The 12791-nt window shown below is 39.8% G+C and overlaps 1 protein-coding gene across 2 annotated transcripts in view; it reads right to left on the reverse strand.

Annotated features, from left to right (window-relative positions):
* Positions 1 to 12791, reverse strand: part of NELL2 (neural EGFL like 2) — a 537087-nt gene that overhangs the window by 399681 nt on the left and 124615 nt on the right. For both annotated transcript variants that reach the window (XM_029616870.1, XM_029616869.1), the window contains exon 3: positions 9154 to 9304. In XM_029616870.1, the coding sequence (XP_029472730.1) occupies positions 9154 to 9304 (151 nt within the window). The remainder of the gene's footprint in view (positions 1 to 9153; positions 9305 to 12791) is intronic.

Genomic DNA, 12791 nt, shown 5'->3' on the forward strand with positions numbered 1-12791 from the left:
AACAATCACTGTGCTAACCCCCTTCCCCCACAACCATCACCACCACCAAACCCCATGGATTCTAATGGAGTCATTCATGGGCTTCTCCGTTTTCTCCTAAAAATCAATTTTTTGTATCTGAACATCCTTTCCAGTTGCGATAAGGTTAGAGTAAGGCGACCAGATTTCTAGTGGGCAAATCTGGTGCACTTCTTCCCTGGATTGCCAACAATGGGCAAGTACTTCAATTTGTTGGGAGGGATAGTTATCTGCTGGGTTCTTCTCATGGAAATTTTTATTAATCTATTCTCAAAAGATATCTAAAAGCACATTCTTTGAACTTTGGAATCTCTACATATTTCAACCCCAATACAAATCCAAAGGGCTGGTGAGTATGTTCTACATACAAGAGAATTCATTATGCATCAGAAAAGTTCAAATCAATCAATAAATCTCAGCAATTATCAACCGGTCAATTTTTTAAAAATCAATAAAAAATAAGTGACAAAATATAACTATAAATTCTGTATGGGAGACATATCTGGCTTGAGACATTTGAACTAGGTTCCAGGATATTTTACACTAGGGCTGGTACAAGGGTATTAGGTGCCTTAGGTGAACCTTAGAGCCTTGTAACACCCACCCCCCCCCCCAACCCTGTCCTGTCCTTCCCAGCCTCCTCTCAACAGTTCTCTTCACACACAATTAGAAATTATGCATTTCCAATAACAGATTTTTAATATGAAAAAATATATTAAATGTTCAGTCTTCAGAGTTAAAAAAAAAAGCACTTACAATTACATGTATACTATATTTATGTGCACTGCTATGGTGCCAACCAGAAAACATTGCAGAAAATCAAAATAGACACTTGGAACTCATATGCCATCAGGCCTATTATAATGCGTATTGGTTGTGACTTGGTACTCAGAAAGCCTTGAGTAAACTGAATTATAATTACAATATAGTAAACCTCCCATTCCAAAACAGCACTAACTGCTAGTACTCAAACAGTAACAACCCTACCTATGAAAAGGCAACATTGCAAAGGACCTAAAATACCAATACACCCGCTATTAGGAAAACATTAAAAGCTAATTTACTCTAGATACCTATATAGAATCTACATGCTAGCAGAATATCTCACCTTGATCAAATATACAGAACACCAGCAGAATTTCTCCATATATAGAATAAAGCCACCATAACATATAAATAAAAACATGTACAGAAAAACTGAATTGGAAACCGCAAGAAGTCAGACTCTGTATGCAGTTCAGCAATGGAAAAACAGAAACATTCCTCATATAAACAATAAAATCAAGAAATATAAAACATCATAACAGTAAAACAAAAAAATAAAAATACATATTTCAAAACAACCAATGAATAGAACATCCAATAATTAAAAACACATACATTTTTTAAGTTTCCCAAACACTAATTAAATATTTCAACATAGCAGGCAACTCAAATAGTGCCCAATAATTAAAACTAATAAGGAATCGGATTATAAAATTCTTCAGTCTCTATTCCTGGTAAGTTTTGTTTTCCAGTTGCCCTGAGATGGTTGTGGATTAGTACAGGGGAGAGGATTCACAAACTTTCTCCTCTCTCATGTACACATACGTGGCGTGCTTTCTCTCATACACACATATACAAACACATGCACCCTGTCTCTCATCACACATGCTTTCACTTAAGCCAAGCCTCTCCCTCTCTTTTTCATTTCCTAGCAGGATGGGCTCTGCCAGCAGGCCCAGGGTCTCTTTTTCTCTTAATCCATTGGTGGGAAAAGCTCCACCAGTGGCTCCAGTGACTCTTCTTCTCTTTGGCCGCAGGCAGGATGAGCTCTGCTGGCAGCCCCAGCAACCCCCCTTCTGATCCTCCACTCTGTGCAAGTGTACAGCTTGTACAATGGGTCATGCTAGACCTAAGTATAAGCATAAAAAACAGCTGTGCTACCATGAATCAAAATGAACTAAGCACAACATGTGCATGCTGCATAATCGAAATCCCACATGCTAATTGGCTCAAAGCGAAAGAATTGATTAGCATGGGGCATTTCACCTCCCTAGCCCTAGTAGTAAGAGACTTGGCAATCCCAACATAACAGCCTCCCAGCAGACACATAGAATTCTTCCTGAATCAACAAGTATCAGCCCCCCTCTACCCTGGGACACTCCTCCACCCATCATCGGCTGAAGCAAGAAGGAGTAGAACTCCGAACTCGCTCCTGCCTTTTTATTGACCGATTCACTGAAAGAAGGGGTAACTCCCGAAGGATGCTTTGAGGGTGGTCTGCTGAAGTGGGATCTGTCAGGTGGGGGCAACTGCCAAGAAAGTTCTGGATTGTAGGGGGATCTGCTGGAAGAGGGCTACTTTTTGCTGAGGAGGTCCTTCAGGTAGGAAAGGATGTTTGTCAGAGGAGGCATACTTGTTGCTAGGGAGATATTGCTGCTATAGGGAGTTTTAGATGGGGAAAAAAATCTGTCAGAGAGAGTGCTATGTTGGAGTCGCTCACAGAGACCTTATTACTTGTTTTTCATTAATGATCAGGGCTGAATTTAGGCAAGATATGGGTGCAGTCATCCGATGGTGCTGAACGGACCCATCTCTCAAGCTTAGTAAAGTTTTACTACTGAACATGTGTGGGAGTTCACATGTATATGCTGCCTTGTGAGCCCTTCAGTCTTTTTTTGTCTGAGCTCCCGCTCAGATGTGTACCCTCTCTCTTTCTCTTTTTTTCATTTTACTGTTATTTGCAGTCTTTTTGTCTCTAACTCACTTTCAAGTTGCATCATTGCCTTAGTAGCCCCTCAACAGCACTTTTCGTTCCATACAGTATTTCTTGGTCCAGCACTCTATCTACTGTCAGTCTTTATATCAAGTCCATTAACACTTAGCTTTCCCATAACCATTTAAAACTTAATACCTCTAAAACAGAAATTCTACTCCTATCCACTATTCCTCATTCCTTGTGTCCTCCACCTTCTCACTTAACTTTTGATAGTTTCTCCATCTCCATCCCCATCTCAGACATCTGATCATCCCAGCTCTCAAACGAACTCGCATCCATAATCCTCTTACTTCCTGCTCTCCTGATGTACCTCCTTACCCTCCCTTTCAACCCCTCCTTGCTCTCTGACTTGATACGTTATATATTTGAAAATGTTCACCTCACTCTTCTGTTACACATCTTCTATGAAAAATGTATATTGTTCACAAAGTTTTACTGTGCTCAACTGCTATGATAATTGCATAATCTGTAAACCGTTATGATGGCTCTACCGAATAATGGTATATAAAACTCTACAAATAAATAAATAAACAACCAAAGTCTGTAATCTTGGAGTTATTTTAGATTTAGACCTATCCATGTTTCAAAATATTTCATCAGTAGTAAAATACTCATTCTACAAGATTCACTTACTGAAACATTTAAAGCCTTTGTTATACCCTAACGATTTTTATACAGTTTTGCAAGCCCTGATTTTCACAGGGTTGGATTACTGTAATGTACTTTATTTAGGGCTCCCTGACATCGTTTTATGCCCATTACAGTTAGTGCAAAATGCCTCTGCTCGAATCCTTATGATCTCTGTACTTTGCATTTATATCTCTCCAGTTCTCTGTTCATTACACTGGCTTCCTGTGTCATTTCATGTACAATACAAAATCTTACTCATTCATAGCCATCTGGCTATGCTCCTCCCTACACATATATCAACCTACAAGACATCTTTGCTCTATGAACAAAAGTCTTCTTGAAGGCTACTCAAATAGAACGGAAAGGCTTGACCTTACTAGAAGGTGTGCTTTTTCTGTTGCCGGCCCTAGCCTATGGAACTCCATTCCAGACTCCCTCAGGCTATTAACAAATTCCAAGGAGTTTAAGTGCCATGTAAAACCTACTTATGTTCCATTACTTATAAACTGTCAGTAGCGGACTGATTGCAATTAGTCCCCCACTTGAGGCATGATATTTTTTACTGTTTTTTTTATGTTTGTTATGACTTACTATTTCTTGATTAGTTTTACTTTTTTTTTTATTGAACCAATGATTTTATGTTCTTATTATGAATACACTCTCTGTAAACTGCTTTTACCCACTCCCATTTTATCAGCGGATTATAAAAAATTTCAAATAAATAAATAAATTGATATGCCCTGACTGATCTTCAGACGCTGTCAAAGCTCAGGACATTTGCAAAACTGCAGTTTGGTCATTTCACACTTTCACATCCCACTACTGTTTGGATAATCTATCAAGAAGCAGCATTCATTTTGGGCAAGCAGTTTTTCCTCAGTAGACGACCCTCCATGGGGTCTGGGTGGCTTTTTCATTAGTGTTCTACTATGCAGCCCTCAGCTTGGGACTCCTGACATATTGTGGCTAATTCAGCCCTGCTTATCGATGGAGAAAGTAAGTTTGCTTAACGTAAATGGTTCTGTGTAGACAGCAGGATGAAGTAGCCATGCTTATTACACCCCTGCCTCCCTAAAGGGTTGACAACTTAGATAAAGCTAAGCTCTATAATCAGCTGAGGGACTCACAAGGCAGCGTCCATGCAGGAACTCCAGAGCATGCTCAGTAGTAAAACTTTACTGAGCTAGAGAGATGGGTCCGTATGGTGCCATTGAATGAAGAACCCCATGTATCATGGCTAATTCATCCTGCTGTCTAGAGAGAAACCCATTTATAGTAAACAAACTTGCTTTCTGGGACTTGGCAGGAATAAAATACCCTGTGCTAACCTGCCCTTTCACTTTGGGCAGATTAGCATGGAGGTCTGAGGATGGTGTAAAATGTGAGACCTTAGTGACATGTTCAAAATAGCGCATGGAAGACAGCATACTATGCCAGTGTACACACAGCTGCTAATGCTTCATTTGCATATGACTTTTGTTAATTTTAGCATGTACCTGCTAACATATCAGATAGCAGTTTAGTTTACACGAAGTCATTAGAACTTAGCATGCTCTGTAATCTTTATAAATAAATGTTTCAAAAATAATAACTTAGCATGCAAATTTTTGTGCTACATGGCCTTAGTGGACATGGTAAGCTTTAGTATATAAGTATATAAGAAATGCCATGCTGGATCAGACCAATAGCCCATTGAACCAGCATCCTCTCTCTCACAGTCGCTAATCTAGATTACTTGGAAATACCCATCAGATTCTACTGGGGTTATCCATTCCCTGTTAGGGATGTGAATCGTGTCCTCGATCGTCTTAACGATCGATTTCGGCTGGGAAGGGGAGGGAATAGTATTGTTGCCGTTTGGGGGGGTAAAATATCGTGAAAAATCGTGAAAAATCGTGAAAAATCTAAAAATCGCAAAACCGGCACATTAAAACCCCCTAAAACCCACCCCCGACCCTTTAAATTAAATCCCCCACCCTCCCGAACCCCCCCCAAATGACTTAAATAACCTGCGGGTCCAGCGGCGGTCCGGAACGGCAGCGGTCCGGAACGGGCTCCTGCTCCTGAATCTTGTTGTCTTCAGCCGGCGCCATTTTCCAAAATGGCGCCGAAAAATGGCGGCGGCCATAGACGAACACGATTGGACGGCAGGAGGTCCTTCCGGACCCCCACTGGACTTTTGGCAAGTCTCGTGGGGGTCAGGAGGCCCCCCACAAGCTGGCCAAAAGTTCCTGGAGGTCCAGCGGGGGTCAGGGAGCGATTTCCCGCCGCGAATCGTTTTCGTACGGAAAATGGCGCCGGCAGGAGATCGACTGCAGGAGGTCGTTCAGCGAGGTAAGATTGGTCATAAACTATGGCATGGGGAAGGGCTGGGATGCGGCTTCATTATTTAAATTTTGATGGCATTAATGTTGGTGATTTTTGACCCGGCAGCAGGCCTAGGCTGATGCTGGTGGCTGTTGATTTATTGAAAACTAAACACAAACTAGCAATAATTTTCTCATTTTGTTTTCTAAATGAAATAAAACAGGAAATTTCATTTCTCTATTTTCCAGTCCTCAGGTGCACTGGATGATAGATTACAGATTATTAGCAGCAAGTCTGCATTTTCATATTTTAGTTCTTTTAGAGCTCTAGGGTGAATATCATCATGTCATACTGATATGCTGTTATTTAGTTGTCAACGTGCTCTAGCACTTCTTCTAGAATCATCATATTTGTTTCACTTCCTCTAAACTATCAACTATAAACAATGGTTCTGGTGTGATTATCTCCCCAAAATCCTTTGCAGTGAAACCCACAGAAAATAATTTAATTTTTCTTTTATGGTCTCCCTGAGTGACAGTTTTACCCACTGGTCATTTAATGATCCAGTTGTCTCCTTCAGAAGCTTCTTGTTTTTGATGTACCTGAAAAAAGATTTTATTACTAGTTTTTGCCTCTTAGGCAAGTTTCTCCTCATTCTCTCTTTTCATCTGCCTTGTTAAGGTTTCATATTTTATTTGCAAGGAGCCAGTATTCAAAGACATTTTGGTGACTATTTACCATTTTGTATCTATGGGAAAAATGCTTAAAGGTGAGTTTTAAAAGCCCGGCGCACGCCAAAATTAGGGGATGAGTGAATATGTTGGGCCGGTGTGGGCTGAGCGGATTTTAAAAGCCACCTGGATACGTGCTACGTGCCACTGTGTGCCCAAGTAAAAAGTTTCCTAAAGGGGTAGAGAATGGGTGGGATCTGGGTGAGGCATGGATGTTCCATGATTTTAAACTAAAATTTGCATGCAAATTCTTATGCGCACTGGTGCACACCAGAGTCCCCTGCCGTGTAAGTTTACTTCTGTTATAGAGGACGTGTAAATTGTTTAACAAAAAAATCTAGAAGATCAGTGTAGTTTTAAAGGTCGGCGCTAACAGGGGGGTGAAGGGAGTTAGGGATAGGAGTTTTGGAAGTCCTACTCATGGGTGAACTGGCAATGGCGTTGGCGTGCGTGTCTTTTAAAATCACCCCGCTTACTTGAGATAAGTGACATTTGTGCGCACAGGCACATGGCCACTTAAAATTAAGCACACATATGCATGCTGTCAGGCTATTTTACAACATGCGTGCAAATATGTGAGTATGTTATAAAATAACCACATCTCTGGGTGCTGGCCAACAAGCATGCCCACACCCCAGTATGAAAGGGTTTTTTTTTTATATATCTTTATTTTAAGTTTTCATGAAAATTACATGGTTGAAAAATTTGCTCCATAACATAGCTCAGTGTGGCTTAAGTGAAAACATATAATGGAATTTGATAAGGCTCTTAAAAACTTTCTATGGGAAATAAGCGGTATGAAAGTTATTGTCCCTGTAAATAAGGCCCTTAGCTGGTTAACTTTTAACTTATTCCGATCAGACACTTTTGAATATCATGCACTTATCTAAATTTTAGCTAGATAAGTAATTATTCAGCTAAAATTTAGACAGATAATGTAGGGATATTTGGGGGGCATTCCAGGGCAGAACTGAGATAACTTATTTGGCTAACTCCACTGTAACAGAGGAGAAACCTCAGTGCAGTCACAGTGCCTGACGCCAATCCCAGATAGATGGGCTTGAGCAGCTGAGTAGAGGATTGAAGTCTCTGTGGAATCAGGGCAAACTCTCATGGCTGTAGGAGAGAGGGAACAGAGGCAGGTCAGATTTGCGGCAGATTCACGGGTGGGAAGGGGCTAAAGAACACGGTGCCCAGTTGGGAAGGGACAGAGGAGCAGGACAATGCTGGCATTCAGCACAAATTGCCATGGGGCAAGAAAGCCCTAGGCTAGGGGTGTGCATTCGTTTCCTACGTATTGGTAATCCGCAACGTATAGGGCCATATTCATTGTATTCGTGGGAAAGCCATCGGGGCTCCCCTAAAGCTCAGCGCACGCAAGGTGCACTAGTGTGCACCCCCTTGCGTGCGCCGACCCTGGATTTTATAACATGCACTCGGCTGCGCACGCATGTTATAAAATCGGACGTACATTTGTGCGCGCCAGGTTGCATCTTAAAATCCGCGCATACATCTTAAAATCTGGCCCTATATCTTTTAGTGCCATATATTCTAACTCTCTGATCCTATTTTTTAGACTTCTGGCATATGCATATTGACTCCTAATTGTATTCTTTTTATTCTTATTCACAACCTGCATATTAGCAATTGATTCAGATAATTTGGACTCATTCATATTTGTCTGATCTTTAAATCCATTGAAATACATTGTGTTTATCTACATCCTCAATCAGGATACTCTAATTTCCCTAGTTTAATAGTAACTTTGAAAACAGTAAACACCCCTATGAATCATGTACCCTTCAGCAACCTTTTCTGCTCATTTAAAGGTGAATTTTAAAAGCCTTATACAAAGTGAAGCTGGGAGATATGTGCAGAAGATGGACCAGTGTGCGCCACACAGATTTTAAAAAGTGGGCGAGTACACAAGCATTTTTCTTCAAAAAGGGGCAGGACATGGGCATGGGTGTTCCTAGATTTCTCACTGAAATGTTAATGCATGTATACATACAAGCACATGCCAAGGTCCCCTACCGTGTACTTTTACTAATGCTATGGATGGCATGTAACTAATAAAACAAAAAAATGAGGCTATTTAGCTAGTCAGCTAGTTGGGGCTATACGGACAAAAGGGAGGCTTATAAACTAGAGGGGTTAGGAAGTCCTTTCCTTTAACTGGGCAAACTGGGAACAGACTGGGGAAACTGGGAATTGCGTCAGCATGTTAATGTACCAAAATCCACCTACTCATGTGGTGGAGGCGGCATTTGCATGCACATGTATGCATCCATATAAAAATGCATGCACGTGTACGCACCCGCAGACTATTTTACATCATGCATACATATACGTGTGTATGTTATAAAATGGCCATGTCCATTAGCGCGAGCTAGCATACATGTGCACCCGTGTAGCTATTTAAAAGTTACCATAATAGGCCCTATGTGGCTATTTTTACCTCCACTTGGAACAATTTCTTTAGATTTAAGCAGAATAGAAGAATGTTTAAATAAATAAATAGATAGATAGATAAATGGACACCCAGGAAGTGTGTTTGTAGTCTTTTACATTTGTGGGAGAATGGGGAGTTTGGTATTATTGGTTTCCTGAAACTTAATAGATGCTATTTTCCCTGTCAGTACCACTTATTTTTCCACAAAATATTGCAATATACTATTAATACAAAAGAAAAATAATTTAACTTACCTATGATCTAAATGATGAATAGAAATAATAACGCCAGAGTTTAACAGACTTTGCTTTAGAGTCAATAAAATTGTGAATTCATGTTTATTTCTTAGCTTCTGAAAATTCTGTTCTGCTGTCTCAGGTGACATTTTTATACTTCTTGAAGTATCTAAAAAGAAACAAAAAAGTGATAAGGAAAATTATTTACTGAAAAAGTTCAAGATAGTGCTCTGTAGTTTAAAGATTCCCAAAATAAAATATGTGTCTATAAAGAAGGAATCAAAATATGATAACAGCTATTTCCCCCAATAACAATTTAACCCTATTCATAAAGATCAATGGTAATTACTGATCGTGATACTAGGCACTACTAGCAATAGAGCCTTCATTGCCTTATAAATAATCATAGGTCAGAGTCCATATATCATCATTTCTTCAAATGTTTGTATTTTTTTTTTTTTTTTTATAAAATCAGAACTTATCTGGCTTAAAGACATTGCTTCTCAAGATAACCACACAGCATTGCTTGCTTCAGACTATATATCCTGACACAGGTCTGTATTTCAAATAGAGGATCTACATCAGGGGGATCTCATATATTCTTCACATACACTGTAGTTGTATGCTGAACTCTTCAAAAATACAATCATCTTGAAAGCTAAAATAAATACATCAATTAGAAATTCACCAACATGAATAATCACTTTAACTCATAAATATTCAATTGTTTAACCAAATTAAATTTATTAGAATTCAGCACAAGATAACACAAGTTAGGGCATAGTTCACAGGATAATTAGAGACTTATGTGCCATTTAGCTGGATAAATAGAGACTGAATATCTGGCAATGTTCAGCAGTTTCCACTTAGTTGGAAAAGTATTTATCTGGCTAACTAGATAGCAAGATATCTTGGGAATGGGCAATGGTGGATCAAGGCGAGGCAACTAATTCGGTTATCTTAACTAGATAAGTTCCTATATTCAACCTTAGCTGGTTACGTTAACCAAATAAGTTAGATCTGCTCAATTGCAGGTCTAAAGTTATTCGGATACAACTTATCTGGCTAGTTAGAACTTATCCGATTATATTCAGCATAGCTGTGCTACTGAATATCCCTTCTAAGTTAGCCAGATAAGTTATATTCAGATAACTAAGATAATTGGATATAACTTTGAATATTAGACTCACCATATTTAAGTTAGCTTTCTCACTTACTTTGGCACCAAGATCAAACCAGAAGTTACATGAATATAAACATGGACCATAACGGAGTGTATGTTAACACACTTTAGCAAGTAGATTCTAAAATGAATGGAATTTGATTATTTAAAAACTATTCTGACTTCAAGATTGAGCCAAGAAGGTGCAGCTGTTTCTAAACTAAACATCATAAATTGTTCCCTGCTTTTTAAACGAGCTTACCAGTTGCTTCCTCAGGTAGAACCGGGATTTACTCTAAAAACACCCCATCTCAAAGATTTTAGTGCCCTGCTATTAACTAGTTATTAAGAAGGCATGTAAGAGAGCTTTGAATGCCAATAGATCATGGCTCTTGTTGGATCATAAGAAAACTTTGGGGCCAGGACTGATGCACATCTTCTGTTCGAACCACAGACCCGTGTCGAGGTATATACTCTGAAGCAAGCATTGCGGTATGATTATCTTGAGAATCAATGTCTTAAAATCAGATAAGTTTTGCTTTTATTTGTCCAAAAAATAAAAAAATGTGAAGAAGAAATGATGATACATGGACTCTGACCTATGATTATTTATAAGGCAATGAAGGCTATATTGCTGATAGTGCCTCTGTAGTTTAAAACAGTGTTTCTAAACCTTTTTCCATCGTCACACACCTGAAAGACATTGCTCACATCTATGACAGACTGCTCATTGCAAACCAAGGCTGAACTAATCAAAAAGCCTATTGCTTCTATTGTTAAGAATGACACAAGGGTAAGATAAGAATACTTTCTTTGAACAGAAATTACATAATTTTTGTCCAAGCTGATGTAATGTGCCTATGGGTCAGGAAATTTCTGCTCACAATGGTGGATGGGGTTATACAGAAACCCTACAAAACAGTAAAACAAAATCCCATATAGTATTAGCCTGTTGTTACACATGTTGAGTGTGGGCTTGGCCCTCAGAAAGCCATGAATAAATGAAATACAATTGCAATATATTAAACCATCCATACCAGAACAGCACTAACTGCCAGCACTCAAACAGTAAGAACCCTACATACAAAAAGGCAATTCAGCAAATACTACACCAGGCTCTAAAACACAATACACCTCCCATTAGGGAAACAGAATATGTCAGGCTGCTAAAGATCCCTACATATAACTTACATGCTAGCAGAATACCTCACCTTGGTCCGCATGCAGAACACAGTCAAACCATTACTTAACACAGAATAAAGAGACCATAAAGTATAAACAGACAAAAACTGAATTAGAAACCACAACAAGCCAGACTCTGTATGTAGGGAAATAATGCAAAAATAGAAACATTATCATTCCTTATTCAAAATCAAGAAATATAAAATCAATCGTAGTAAAACCATGCTAATTAAAAGAAAAATATTTCAAAACAACTGATGAATAGAACATCCAATAATTAAAAGCTCATATAACAAATTTCCAGACACCAATAAAATACTTCAAAACAACAAACACGAAGACCCAATAACTAAAATGGATAAGGATTTTTAAAAATCCTCTGCCCGCCTTACCTGGGAACTTTTGATTTCCAGGTGCACTGAGATTGTCATGAATTAGCAAGAGGGGAGAAGGGTATTTTTTGCTCAAAAACGTTATCCTTTCTCTCTCTTGCCCACACACATTCAATCACATACATGCTCTCAATCACATGCACACACTCTCTCTCACTTACACACTCTATCAATCACTTACACATGCACTCAATCACACACACATGCTCTCTCTCATACACTTTCTTAATCATACCCATATACATGTTCTCATGCACAAGTGCTCTCTCTCACACACTCACACATACACACATATGCTCTCTCTCAGTTACATGCACACACACATTCTTTCTTTCACTAACATCTTGCACATACTCTCTTACTTTCCCACTTCCCCTCCCCCTTTGCAGAAGCACAAGTGATAGCAGCAGCCTCCTCCTCCAACCCCCACAGTTCTAAGAAAGAGGAAGAGTCCCAATGACTGCAAGGGGCTGACCCTATTCTGCCTCCTGCTCCTAACCAGTAGCTGCTCCTCTCCTTGCTCCAGGCCTATGCAGCTCCTCCTGCTGATTAATCGGGCCTGGGGTCAATGCTCCTACCATGCCTGATGGTGGCATGGCCTCTCCTACTTCCCATTTATGCGTTGGCCCTCCGCACCCCACGTCCTCTTCTGGGCTGTGCAGGTGGGAAGAAGGAGATGACATGCCATTACTACTGCTTCCCCCAAGTGCTTCTTGGGTAGAGGAAGAGCTCTCTGCATCTCGCTAGGGTGGAGGAAAGGAAGGGAAGAGCAGCTGAGCCAACAGGAAACTGGGAAGTGTGGTATCCTGCCAGCAGAGGATGGTGATACACCTGCCTGTACTTGGCATCAAGCTGGTGTGTTGCGACACACCAGCTGAGAACTGCTGGTTTAACAAACTGAAGAAAAGACTTGTACTGTG

The sequence above is a fragment of the Rhinatrema bivittatum genome, chromosome 9 (assembly GCF_901001135.1).
Source record: "Rhinatrema bivittatum chromosome 9, aRhiBiv1.1, whole genome shotgun sequence".
Classification (NCBI taxonomy): domain Eukaryota; kingdom Metazoa; phylum Chordata; class Amphibia; order Gymnophiona; family Rhinatrematidae; genus Rhinatrema; species Rhinatrema bivittatum.